General features: G+C 41.4%; 1 protein-coding gene across 2 annotated transcripts; it reads right to left on the reverse strand.

The window, feature by feature from the left end:
• Positions 1 to 39: 39 nt before the first annotated feature.
• On the reverse strand, positions 40 to 2,077 carry LOC112445401 (dynamin-binding protein). Of its 2 annotated transcripts, XM_024988907.2 has the most exons (3): positions 1,820 to 2,073; positions 1,237 to 1,254; positions 40 to 883 (listed from the first exon to the last, which is right to left on the reverse strand). In XM_024988907.2, the coding sequence occupies exons 1-3, from the start codon at positions 2,017 to 2,019 to the stop codon at positions 643 to 645; spliced, it is 459 nt and encodes a 152-aa protein (XP_024844675.1). In that variant the 5' UTR covers positions 2,020 to 2,073; the 3' UTR covers positions 40 to 642. The 2 variants fall into 2 exon arrangements, with proteins under 2 accessions (XP_024844675.1, XP_059740353.1); XM_059884370.1 differs by lacking the exon at positions 1,237 to 1,254 and having other exon boundaries at positions 1,820 to 2,077.
• Between the last annotated feature and the right edge of the window lie 10,554 nt (positions 2,078 to 12,631).

Genomic DNA, 12,631 nt, shown 5'->3' on the forward strand with positions numbered 1-12,631 from the left:
GGCAGAGAAGGCTACATTATAGATTCTTGAGGATATGAATGATAAATCAATTTATTATAGCATGGGCACCATGCAATACTCATTGAGTATTCAAAATCAAAGTTTTGACAACAGATTTCATGAGACAGAGGACATGGTTCAGTTTGTCCTCTATCATAAAGAAAGAGTGGGTGGTTCGTTGACTGACCACACAATTTTAGGGTGAGGGGAGGGGCTCAGACCAGAGGCAGGACTGATAGGGCCAGAGAGGTGAACAAACTGGGGTTTTCTGAAAGAAGACAAGAAACTTCTAGCTTAAGTGGAAGCAAACATGCAGAGCAAAGAGATGCAAGAATGGACCCAAAGGGACTCCCTTCAATGAGATGAGAAGGCAGGCAGGCACTCAACTTGAAGGAACTGTCCTGATCAGCCATTCTCTAACTGATCTTCATATCTCCTGGGAAAGACTCATTGCTATAAGCTTTGTCACACATGCCTGATTTCCAACATGCATGGCTGTGCTTTTATTATCATCATTGCTTTCTTTCTTTCATGATCTCATTTTCCCCAAATTCTATTACCATTTCTTCACCACAGCCCTATTACCTACCACCTGCCTGTCCACCTCTGGTTTAGTAATTAATTCTTTTGAGGAGAACATTCTCAAGGGCGTGCCTCCTTTTCAGCAAGTATGCTTTTCTTACCCAGGTCCTTTCGACGTTTATACTCATTAATGTTAACGTTGATTTCCTTGACTGCAAGGACTGCACTGGTTAAAGGCACTTTATCTGGGTGGGATTCAGGGGTGGAATTCAATAACTCCATCAGCAGCAATGGGTAACGCATAACTCTCTGCACTGGTTTGATGAGGAAGGAGCCCAGGTTAATATAATTTGTGCATCCCCTACAAGAGAAGGGAAAACAGAGACTCTGGTCAACTGTCAGTAACACCGGGCCTGTAGCCAGTATTTGTTGTTCCTAATACAGCTCCGTTCTCTCACCCTACTTCCCAACTTCATTCATTCACATTTACCAGGCACCTAACAGATATCAGGGAGTGTTCCAGGTGCTGTGGATTTAGCAGTGAACCAAAAAAGTCCCTGCCTGATGGAAAGAGGCAGACAATAATCAAACCAACATTATACAAAGTGTCATTTGGTGGTAAGTGCTATGCAGGAAAATACAGCAAGGCAGGTCTACTTCTAGACCCAGCTTCTGTCTATGAAAGAAGAAAGCAAAAAAGCGGCAGGAACTCACCATTCGTTGTACAGGCTCCTATAAGGCAGTGAGCGTGAAAAGAAGAAACAGCTGATTAGAGAAAATACTGATGCTGAATTTCACATTCCTCCCAGAACATATTAGTCCAGCTAATGCCTATTAGCTGGGCAGACAAAAAACACACGAGATAAAAGGGGAATTGTGAATGTTTATGGTGGCATTTCTAGTCTATTAAAAAAGTCAGTGAGCCCCTAACTTCACTCTGACCTATTCAGACACATATTACATCCTCACAACCTGTCTCCCTAAGACATGAGAATCTCACGATGGTCGAGACCAAACTACCTTCCTGGCAGCTTCTTACCTGAAAATGCTAACTTTGTATGTATAAATAAAACTGATTTTAATGGATGTAACTACAAGCAGGAAGCTACTTAAGATTTCCATGATTACAGAACGGGAAAAGGCCAAGTTACACAGAAGGATCTCCAATGATGTATCGCTTATATTTAAAACACGATAGATTCATAGATGCATAAGAAAGACTAGAGAGACATGGGAATGACTTTCAACAGGCAGAACTAAAGAGCTATGATGGAATGAAGTTGCTCAAAACTCCTACTTAAGATCTGCCAAGGAGTCCTGAAGATGCTTCTGGATCTTCTCATCCTTCTCATAGATTTCCAGCAATGAGATGGCCTCATCATGATTCTGGCAGTAAACCTTGTATGTTCCTTCAAGCTCATCTCGGTGATCAAGAAACACAGGTCCTGTGGAATATACACAAACACAGAGTGTTTTCAGTAACTCTCTTCTCAGCATCCTAAATGGAAGGTATATAACCACACTTTAATACCAGATAACCCTATCCCTTAAACAAGAAGCTGTTTCCCTGTAATAGCTTAAATTCTACTTATTTAACCCCAAATTAAGAGAACTATCTCATCCATGTTTTTATTTTTCAGAACCTATACACATGCACACACACCCACATACCCAGTTCCTGAAACAGCCTCCAGTCCCTTTTCAGTCAGGCAGAGTAATCAAGTACTCTCTACATAGTTATGTGATCAGAACCTATAAAGACCTCTTAGCTCCCAAAGCCCCAAATCTCCACAGAGATAAAGAGATCCTTCTACGGCAGCAGCTTCTAATCTTTCTTTGTGCATCAATTAAATACAAGGACTATAAACGACGTTTATTATATTAAAATATCCATAATATAAAACTCCCTGAATCTATGATATAGTAATATATGTACTTCTCTATAAAACACTGAATAGGCAAAACATAGCAATGAATCGAACACACCATAATTTCAAGTGTGATGAGTGACATAAGAAACTGGTAACATGGGTTGTTTCTGGGACTTCTAGATACCTGCAACTTAATGTGATACGAGCATGTGACTTTAGTTGGTGAGAAAGTCATTGTTCCCTACAGTCATATCTTAAATCAGTGCTACATTTTTGTTATAAACTTCTATCCAAGTTGGTGGACTCTTTGAAATCTACCCACAGGCCCCCCTCCCCCCGCAGTCTACACCAGCTGGGAAAAGGAAACAGTTCCTAAACAGACTTCCACAGAGCAGTCGCACTTAGAGCAGTTGCCTGAGCATGCAGACTCCCTGATTTGTTAAAACCCTTCCTCTTGCGCCTCTTCCCTCTCTCAGAGAACCTGCTCCTTCCTTCTTCAGCTTGCACTGCTCCCCAAAAGACAAACATCCTCTCATTCTTGAGCTTCTCCCTCAACATATGGCCCTACTTACTGCTTCCCCTACAAGCACCCCTCTCCCCCAGCTGCTCTGAGCATGAGCCACTCCCTCAGGGAGCCCCATCTCTCTCTACAAGGTCACCTCTGTTTCCTCCATGTTACGTCCCATGGAATTCCCTATTCTCGTGCAGAGCACTTTTTATTTAAATGAAATGTATTTCCTTAATTATAGCTCCTTCCTCCAAGAACCTTGACTATGTCCACACACATCACACTTGTGCTGCTGTCCCACTGGCAGCCTTAGTCAACCCTGTGACTCAAGGGCCCAGGAGTTAAAGAGTGGGGCTGCTTCCTCTTGACCTTCAGGGCCACTGTGGGGACCCTGGGCCACCAGTGTCTCCATTCAGTTTCACCAACTGATATTTGCCTGGCTTCTTCCCTTCGTATCCTCCAGCCCCCTACCCACCACCGAGCACTCCTAGAACCTTCATGCTGACACCCATGACTCTGCACACACCTCCATTCAAGGGTTTCCAACCTCTGCAACTGTGACTCTTCTACATCAACTACAACCTAGCAAAGCTATGCCTTAACTTATAGTGTCTTTTCAATTTAGGTCACAACCCATGAATAGGTCATGGACTCTACTTTATGGGTACGATCAGCACGTATCTGAGGAAACAGAATGGAACTGGAAACACTGGACACAGTAAAAGTAAGCACAGACACACACAGACATGGATCCTGGCCGTTATGTAAAATATATTTCTTTCTGTGGGACATGTTTAAAATAATTAAAAGCCAGTTCCTTACATATTACCAGATATTCAGAGTCTCCTGGTACTTCTTTCTCATCTCAACCTCCTCATGTTCTAAGTCATCCAAGCCCCGAACACTGACTATTCTCTCTTTCCCTGTGGACCCTTGTCCTGCCTGTACTAGAATTCTTCTCCAATCAGGCTTATAAATTAATTCAAAGACGCTTTCTCCAGCATCCTGGATTACCTTGGAATTTCACCACATTATTCACTGTATACTTTTTTCATTTCTATTCCTAGGTGATTAAAAACTGCTTGGGAGGCATACTTTTAAAAGGGGAGTCAAGCATACTACAGAGCAGTTTGAATAGTATGCTTCTGTTTATCTAATTTTTTAAAAAAATGGTGATGGGGGACCAGGGTAGAGAAAATACATATGTAAGTTCTGTTATGAATCCAAAAGGAGATATAAGAAAACTAGTAACATTAGTTGTTTCTGGTTGAGAAGAGCTAAGTGGCAGGGACAGATAGAGTTTTCATTAAGCAGTTCTTTGTACTTTTCAAATTTTATGCCATGTGAATATATTAAAAGTAAGTTACACTTAAAATATATATTACATATTAAACTTAAGAAAAATAAAAACACTGCTTATGCAATTCAAGTCAATCTGCCCTTTGCAAGTAGCTGAACAATGCTTTAATTTGCCTTCCCTGACTTTCCAGAACCTTCCCTTATCAGATATGCAAAACCTTGTCCTTTATTAATTCCCCCCGAGTGCACTGCCTGGCCTCCTGTTGACCAAGACCGAAGCCCCCCAGCCTGGTGCGCTCATTCAGCCTGTTTTGCCTACTGTATATCATGGTCACTGCACACTGTCCCTCCTTGTAAAGCTAACCCTCCTCTCAGGCCCTAAGCCCTTTCGTTCCCAGGCCCTCTCCTCCCCCATCCTCTGCGTGCCTTCAGCTCATCTCAGTCTGCTACCTAAATTCCTGGTGTCTTGGGGCAAGAGGGGAAGGGGAGAAATAAAATGGCTAAAATCGTATGGGGTGAGATTATGGATATTCTGTTTTCATTTCTTCTTTTATTCTTGTCATAATATACAGGTAATAATATCATTCTATAAAAATGGGGTCACCATGGCTTCCTCCGGTCAACGTGTGTGTCTCCTTCCTCAACTTTCCTGACCTCTGGCCTCTACAGTGAGGCTGAGAGCAGGATCCCAGGCTTCAGTTTCTCTTGCCATTCCATAAAGTACTAGTAATACATAAGCAGCTGTTCTGTACAGAGGCTAACAGCATATGCAGAGACCACAGCAAAGACCTAATAACAGAGTACTAGCCATGTGACCCTGGGCAAATTACTCTCCTGCGCAAGTCTCAGTTTCCTCATCTGTAAACTAAGATTAATAGCAGGTTAACCTCACAGGGCTGTTGTAGGGAACAAGTGCAGTCAAGCTTGATGTACCTTGAAAGGGTGTGTGGAGTACTATAAACCCTGGAGAAACATTAACCAAGCTGCACTATCACCTACCATTCCACAGCCACCACCCCCTTCTGCAGGAGGGCAGAGCCCCGACTATTCTTATATCCACTTCTCTCCCTGATGAGTCAGGTCAACACCACCTAGCTTAAGTCAACATCATGAGCCCATTCCCCTCTCTAGTGATTTACGTAGGCATAGGCATGCGACCAGTTCTGGCCAATGAAAAACAGAGAATTCCAGTGAGGGGACTCTGGAAAGGGTCCGCTTACCCTTAAATGACACAGGATCACTTTTTCCTTCTGTTGGATGTTGTGGTGTGTGTAGTGGGATGGCTAGAACTGTGGTAGCATCCTGTCACTTTGATTCCTAATAAAATACCAAAGTGATAGGAAGTCCCCTCCCACATGGTACCAGAAGCTGGTCTGTATGACAAGTAAAATACAGCAGAAGCGATGGTGTGTCACATCTGAGACCAGGTTATAGAAGACACTGGCTCCCATCTCAAGCCTCCTCTCTCTCTTGGATCACACAAGTTTGGGGGAAAGCTAGCTGCCACTGTCATGAAAGTGAAGAGGCCTACATGGCAAGGAACTGAGGACTGATGGTCTGAGTGAACCTGTGGGACCAGATCCTTGATTGAGCCCCAGACGCTGGCGGCCCAGATAACAGCTTGACTCCAACCTCATGAGAGACCCAGAGCCAGAATCACCTACCTAAGCCACTCCCAGATTCCTGAACCAAAGGAAATGTGACCTGCTTCTGTTTTAAGGCACTAAATTTTAGTATAATTTGTTTCACGGGCAATAGATAACTAACACAATTCCCTTGTTTATAAGAAATAGATAATTGTTTTCCAAACGTTTTTGACAATGACCCATGTTGAATAAACACATTTTAAGTCATGACTCAGTGGACATATATGTAGAACTGAAATAAAAATTTCAAAAACTGTAGTTATTATTTACAGTGCATTCTGATATTTTCTATTTTATTGGAATATATATATACTGGGTATTAATTTTTTAAAGAAATCGTTCAGTAGATTTCTTTATTAATAAGAGTAAAGATAAAGGCAACCTTTTGAAAATCAATCTCCATGGTACTTTCTACATGATTTGGGACAGCTCTTATTCCAGATTAGATTTCCAAGGATGTTTGTATAAACAGAAAGCCTTGGAGGATAGAGACAGATTCCCCTTCCTGGAGAATGGCAGGTTTGTTCCTGACCAGAATAACAAAGACAATGTCTTCTTCCTGCACAAAGTTGGACGAATCTGCCAGCAATACTATAATACTGGGGTTTATCTAAATGTGATTGGTTCCCTTAGCTGTAAGATAAACCCACTGAGTTACCGGGTCCTAAATGATTTCATGACCCACTAAAAAGACTGCAAACTGTCAATCTGAAAAATTCACACCATGTAACAATAAAAATTTCTTCTATTGCAGCATCCTATATCACCACAAGTAGACCAAATAACCTTGGACTAAGTAACTAAAACTTCATTCTCCTAGTAAAACTATTAAATTACCAGTGCTCTTCTCCTCTGTCTCCTACAAAAGAAAAGAAAAAAAAAAAACCTGTTTCTGAAATAACAGCAGGGCTCATACCTATGTATCGCTGATTTCCAGATCAGTCAATAATTGTTTTGAGACCCTTAAATCACCATCTGCCATATTTCCAAAAGTCCCTCAAAATCCAATGTTTGGGTATCTGAGAAAGGAAAACAAAACAAAGATGCATAGAAACAAAAATTAATAGGCATATCATTCACATTAGGAACATCTCTTCAAGGGATGATACAAAAATCCCTCAAGGTCATCTTCACACTCTCATGAGGTTTCCAGAATGGGAACATCTGACATCACCTTCAGTGCCACCTTTTGTCCTTGATCCAACTACTTTCTGCTCCCCCATCCCCATTAACATAGTGAAATGACTGTAGAAACCAATTTCTGTTAACTGTATAATAATTGTACAATTATTATACTGAGACAGAAATTCCACCCAGGACCCAAACCTGATTGGCACCATCCACTTCCTAGAATTCTTATGAGTGACTGTTCCAGGGTCCATACCCAAGCTGAGCCCAGGCGGTCAAGTAACAAGCAACAGGACGGACTGTAAATCCCCAGGATACCGTTAACCTTCCCCCTGCCTCATCCCGCAGCATTTAAGAGAGTGTCTAGCATACACATATTAGTAAGAAGTTTCTGGAATAAACCTGTAATCAGATGCTACAGACAGGTAAACCATCACAGACTTCATATATTAATATTACTGCAAAGCTTCCCAGTAAAGTGTAAAGTGGTAACTCTAGACTCACTGGAACTGTTTTCACCACAGGAAACAGGAAATGTCCTAGGAGTTATTGCAGTAACTTAAGTTAGTAAGTTAATAACGGACTTGATAAGTGACAGGATGGGGAAGGCTTAAGCTGATGACACGTGTCAACTGGGGCCCTTGAATTAAGAGCCGCAGTCACAACCTTTATTTCAAACCCAATAATCTTTGTGGTGAAAGCTCCCGTACCCTAAGCCCTTAGGCCTGGAGAACCATGTTCATGGCAAAGCTCACTCCACTAGTTCCCACCTGTGCCTGTTGCAGGGGAAACATGATCCGCTCAATACACATCTCCAGATCCCGGATGTAGTCTCTTTCCGTCTGAAGAAGTTCCTCTATCACCTTGGCTCTCTTCTCTAGCATCCTTGCTCTGGGTTTTCAGTGGACACAGAACCAGAGGGGCCATCAGTGATGAAGACTGGGAGGAGAGAAGCGTCATTTCTAGAAGGAAAAAGAGAACGGTCAGCAGCTATGAAAGCAGGGCCTCTGCAACAGTTTGAGTTGAAAAGAACATATTCTTTTTGAGTTGAAAAGAGCACAACCGAAGGTCTCATGATTGTTGACCATCAGGAAACCTGATCCCCAAGTCCATTCTAATCACAAATATGAAGAGCTGAGCAGCTTGGAGACAGAACTTCTCCATCCGTGAGATACCATTTCTAGAATCTGTCCTAAAAACAAGCAGCTGGCCCATTTTATGAGGACAAACCAGTGGCCACAGCCACTTTGCAAAAGAGGCTGAAGGAGGTGCTGTTCTTATAAAGAACTGCTTTCACTTAGGTTTAAAAACTGTTTCAGGAACTTAGCAGCAGAGATACCAAGCTGGAAGTTATAAACACTGATATACTAGCACATGTTAAGAGAGTATTATGGAACATAACAATGCCAGCTAAAGGGAAAACAAGAACTAGGTGGGAATTATCTGTCTGAGATCTGGGTGACTGCGTGGCCCACCTTAACCAATTACTGTGATGGCAGATTAACATTCAGTTCAGTTCAGTTCAGTCGCTCAGTCGTGTCCGACTCTTTGCGACCCCATGAATCGCAGCACGCCAGGCCTCCCTGTCCATCACTAACTCCCGGAGTTCACTCAAACTCAAGTCCATCAAGTTTGGTGATGCCATCCAGCCATCTCATCCTCTGTCGTCCCCTTCTCTTCCTGCCCCCAATCCCTCCCAGCATCAGAGTCTTTTCCAATGAGTCAAACTCTTCACATGAGGTGGCCAAAGTATGGAGTTTCAGCTTTAGCATCAGTCCTTCCAATGAACACCCAGGACTGATCTCCTTTAGAATGGACTGGTTGGATCTCCTTGCAGTCCAAGGGACTCTCAAGAGTCTTCTCCAACACCACAATTCAAAAGCATCAATTCTTCCGCGCTCAGCCTTCTGCAGTCCAACTCTCACATCCATACATGACTACTGGAAAAACCACAGCCTTGACTAGATGGACCTTTGTTGGCAAAGTGATGTCTCTGCTTTTCAATATGCTATCTAGGTTGGTCATAACTTTCCTTCCAAGGAGTAAGCGTCTTTTAATTTCATGGCTGCAGTCACCATCTGCGGTGATTTTGGAGCCCAGAAAAATAAAGTCTGACACTATTTCCACTGTTTCCCCATCTATTTCCCATGAAGTGATGGGACCAGATGCCATGATATTCGTTTTCTGAATGTTGAGCTTTAAGCCAACTTTTTCACTCTCCTCTTTCACTTTCATCAAGAGGCTTTTTAGTTCTTCTTCACTTTCTGCCATAAGGGTGGTGTCATCTGCATATCTGAGGTTATTGATATTTCTCCCGGCAATCTTGTTTCCAGCTTGTGCTTCTTCCAGCCCAGAGTTTCTCATGATGTACTCTGCATAGAAGTTAAATAAGCAGGGTGACAATATACAGCCTTGATGAACTCCTTTTCCTATTTGGAACCAGTCTGTTGTTCCATGTCCAGTTCTAACTGTTGCTTCCTGACCTGCATACAAATTTCTCAAGAGGCCGGTCAGGTGGTCTGGTATTCCATCTCTTTCAGAATTTTCCACAGTTTATTGTGATCCACACAGTCAAAGGCTTTGGCATAGTAGTATATAATAAAATATTTAAGAATTGTCTAGGCTTCCCTGATAGCTTAGTTGGTAAAGAATCCACCTGCAATGCAGGAGACTCCGGTTCGATTCCTGGGTTGGGAAGATCCCCTGGAGAGGAGGAAGGGCTACCCACTCCAGTATTCTTGGGCTTCCCTTGTGGCTCAGCTGGTAAAGAATCCTCCTGCAGTGAGGGAGACCTGGGTTCGATTCCTGGGTTGGGAAGATCCCCTGGAGAGGGGGAAAGGCTACCCACTCCAGTATTCTGGCCTGGAGAACTCCATGGACTGTATAGTCCATGTCATCACAAAGAGTCAGATACGACTGAACGACTTTCACTTTCTTTTTCCCTATGAAAACAATAATGAAGACTCACAAGCAAGTTCTGTTACTTCAAATGTCCTGGAAGATACAAATGACCTATAAATATGAAGTTCTTTAACAGTATTTTCAATTAAAAAAAAAAACCTCTGCAGCCACACTACATGATCTAAAACTGAAAACAAATGCACATTTTGTCATTAGCTTTTACAAATACCTTTACTTAGATATATATATGATGAGAGATCTATTATCTTATATATAAAATGAGATGGCATTTATTTCAAATAGATGTTAAATGCTAAAATAAACAACTGAGAAAATTTCAACAGTGAAGCAATCTCTGCTGTTTATTTCAAATTCCTTAAGATCCACTTTAAAAAATGACGACTTTGGTAAGTAAACATACTAGCAAATCTGAGTGGGATTACAAGAATATTTTTACTCAGATCTAAGAAGTGAAAACACAAGTGTTCAAACTATTAAACTTATGGAAAACTAAGCTTTCACAGCAGATTTTAGTCTCCAAAATCCTTCCCCATTGCCCCTTCACTAAGAATTTAGGAATTCCAATGTTTAAAAAGTGTTAACTCAGATTCTGGTTTCTAAAACCCATTCTCCAGTAGAAGGAACCAGAGTTCTTTGGAGAAATGGCTCTTTCCAAGGCAAGGCAAAGGTAGATGAGTTTGAAACATCTTACGGCAGAAAATAAGGATATGCTGAAGAAAATGATGGGACTGTGTTGAAAGGGCATGGAACCAAATTGAAGGGGCTCCCACTGGCCAAATCTGTACAATTCGAGGATCAAAATAAATAAGCACAGCAATGAATTGTAATCTGTTGACTAAAATAAGAACCCATGAACTCTCATCAATAATATATACGTACATAAATAAACAGGGGAGAAGAGAAATGCTCTTTCTTATGGTAGAATGTCAGCTAATAGATACAGAAGAGGACTTCCCGGTGGTGCACTAAAGTCCGCCTGACAATGCAGGGGACGTGGGTTCAATCCTTGGTCTGGGAAGATCCCACATGCCACCAAGCAACTAAGCCTGTGTACCACAACTACTGAGGTTGTGCTCTAGAGGAGCTAGCCCCAACTACCAAGCCCGAGTGCTGCCCTACTGAAACCTGGGTGCCTAAAGCCTAAGCTCCACGAGAGAAGCCATCACAATGAGAAGCCTGCACATCACAGCAAACAGCCCCTGCTCACCCCAACCAGAGAAAGCCTTCACAAGGTAATGAAGACCCAGCACAGCCATACAGAAATAAATAAAAGTATATATATACATATATAAGAAATAACAGAATTAGAAAAAAAAATTCGTATTTTGCAGCCATCAAAATAAAATTTAGTTCAGGCACAAACCATCAATGGATGATTTCGGTGTTAGTGATAGGGTTTTGATGATGATCAGGATATCTGCATAGTTTTGAACTAGTTACTATACTTATTCCAAAAATGAAACAGTGACTCTACAGTTGAGAAATGGGTAACACCGAAACCTACTAATCAAAATTAACACTACCAATTAAGGCAACGACATCACGTGCTTCCGAGTGTCAGGTCTAGAAACAGCACACTATCCCTTCTGTGGTATTCCAGCCAAAAAGCATAATCTGAAAGGAATCTTGAAGAAGCGTCACACAAACATAGGGATCTGTAACCTTCAAAACGTTATGTCATAAAAGACAAAGGAAGCCTGAGGACAAATCCCCAGTTAAAGATAACTGAAGAGATGACAAGTAAAGGCAATGTGTGATCCTGAACTGAATCCTGATCTCAGGGAAAAATGTTACAAAGGACATTAATAGGACAAACTGATGAAACTGGAATACAGTATAGACTGTAGATTGGATACATGAGTAAACCAATTAAAATTTTCCTGAAATGGACAGCTACATGCAAAAGAAGGGAATTCGAACATTCTCTCACATTCTATGCAAAAGTAACTCAAAATGAATTAAACATCTAAATATAAGATCAGATACTATAAAACTCTTAGAGGAAAACAGGCAGAACACCCTTTGATACAAAGTGCAGCAATATATTTTTGGATCTGGCTCCTAAAGTAAATAAAAGCAAAAGTAAACAAATACAACAAATAGCTTTTGCACAGCAGAGGAAATCACTGACAAAATGAAAAGAAAATATATTGAAAGGAGAAAATATTTGCAAATGATATGACCAAAGGGATTAATATCCAACACATATAAATAGCTCCTACAACTCAATTAAAAAAAAACAAAAACCCAATTTAAAAATGGGCAGAACTGAATAGACATTTTCCCAGAGAGGAAATGCAGATGGCCAACAGCCATGGGAAAATATGCTCAACATCTCTAACCATAAAGGAAACACAAATCAAAACCACAACGAGGGATCACCTCACACTTGTCATAATGGCCATCATTGAAAAGAACAGAAATTAACACCCGTTGACAAGGATGTGGAAAAAAGGGAACCCTCCTATACTGTTGGTAGAAGTGTAAATTGGTGCAGTCACTATGGAATAGAGTATGGACGTTTCTCAGAAAACTAAAAATAAAACCACCATATGACCCAGCAATTCCACTCCTGGGTATATATCTGGGGAAAACAAACAAACAAACAAACACTAATTCAAAAAGATACATGCACCCCAGGAATAAAGCATAGCAGCATTATATACCATAGCCAAGACATGGAAGATAGCTAAGTTTCCATCAACAGATGAATGGATAAAGAAGATGTGGTATAC

This window comes from Bos taurus, unplaced genomic scaffold (assembly GCF_002263795.3).
Source record: "Bos taurus isolate L1 Dominette 01449 registration number 42190680 breed Hereford unplaced genomic scaffold, ARS-UCD2.0 Leftover_ScbfJmS_1141, whole genome shotgun sequence".
Classification (NCBI taxonomy): Eukaryota; Metazoa; Chordata; class Mammalia; order Artiodactyla; family Bovidae; genus Bos; species Bos taurus.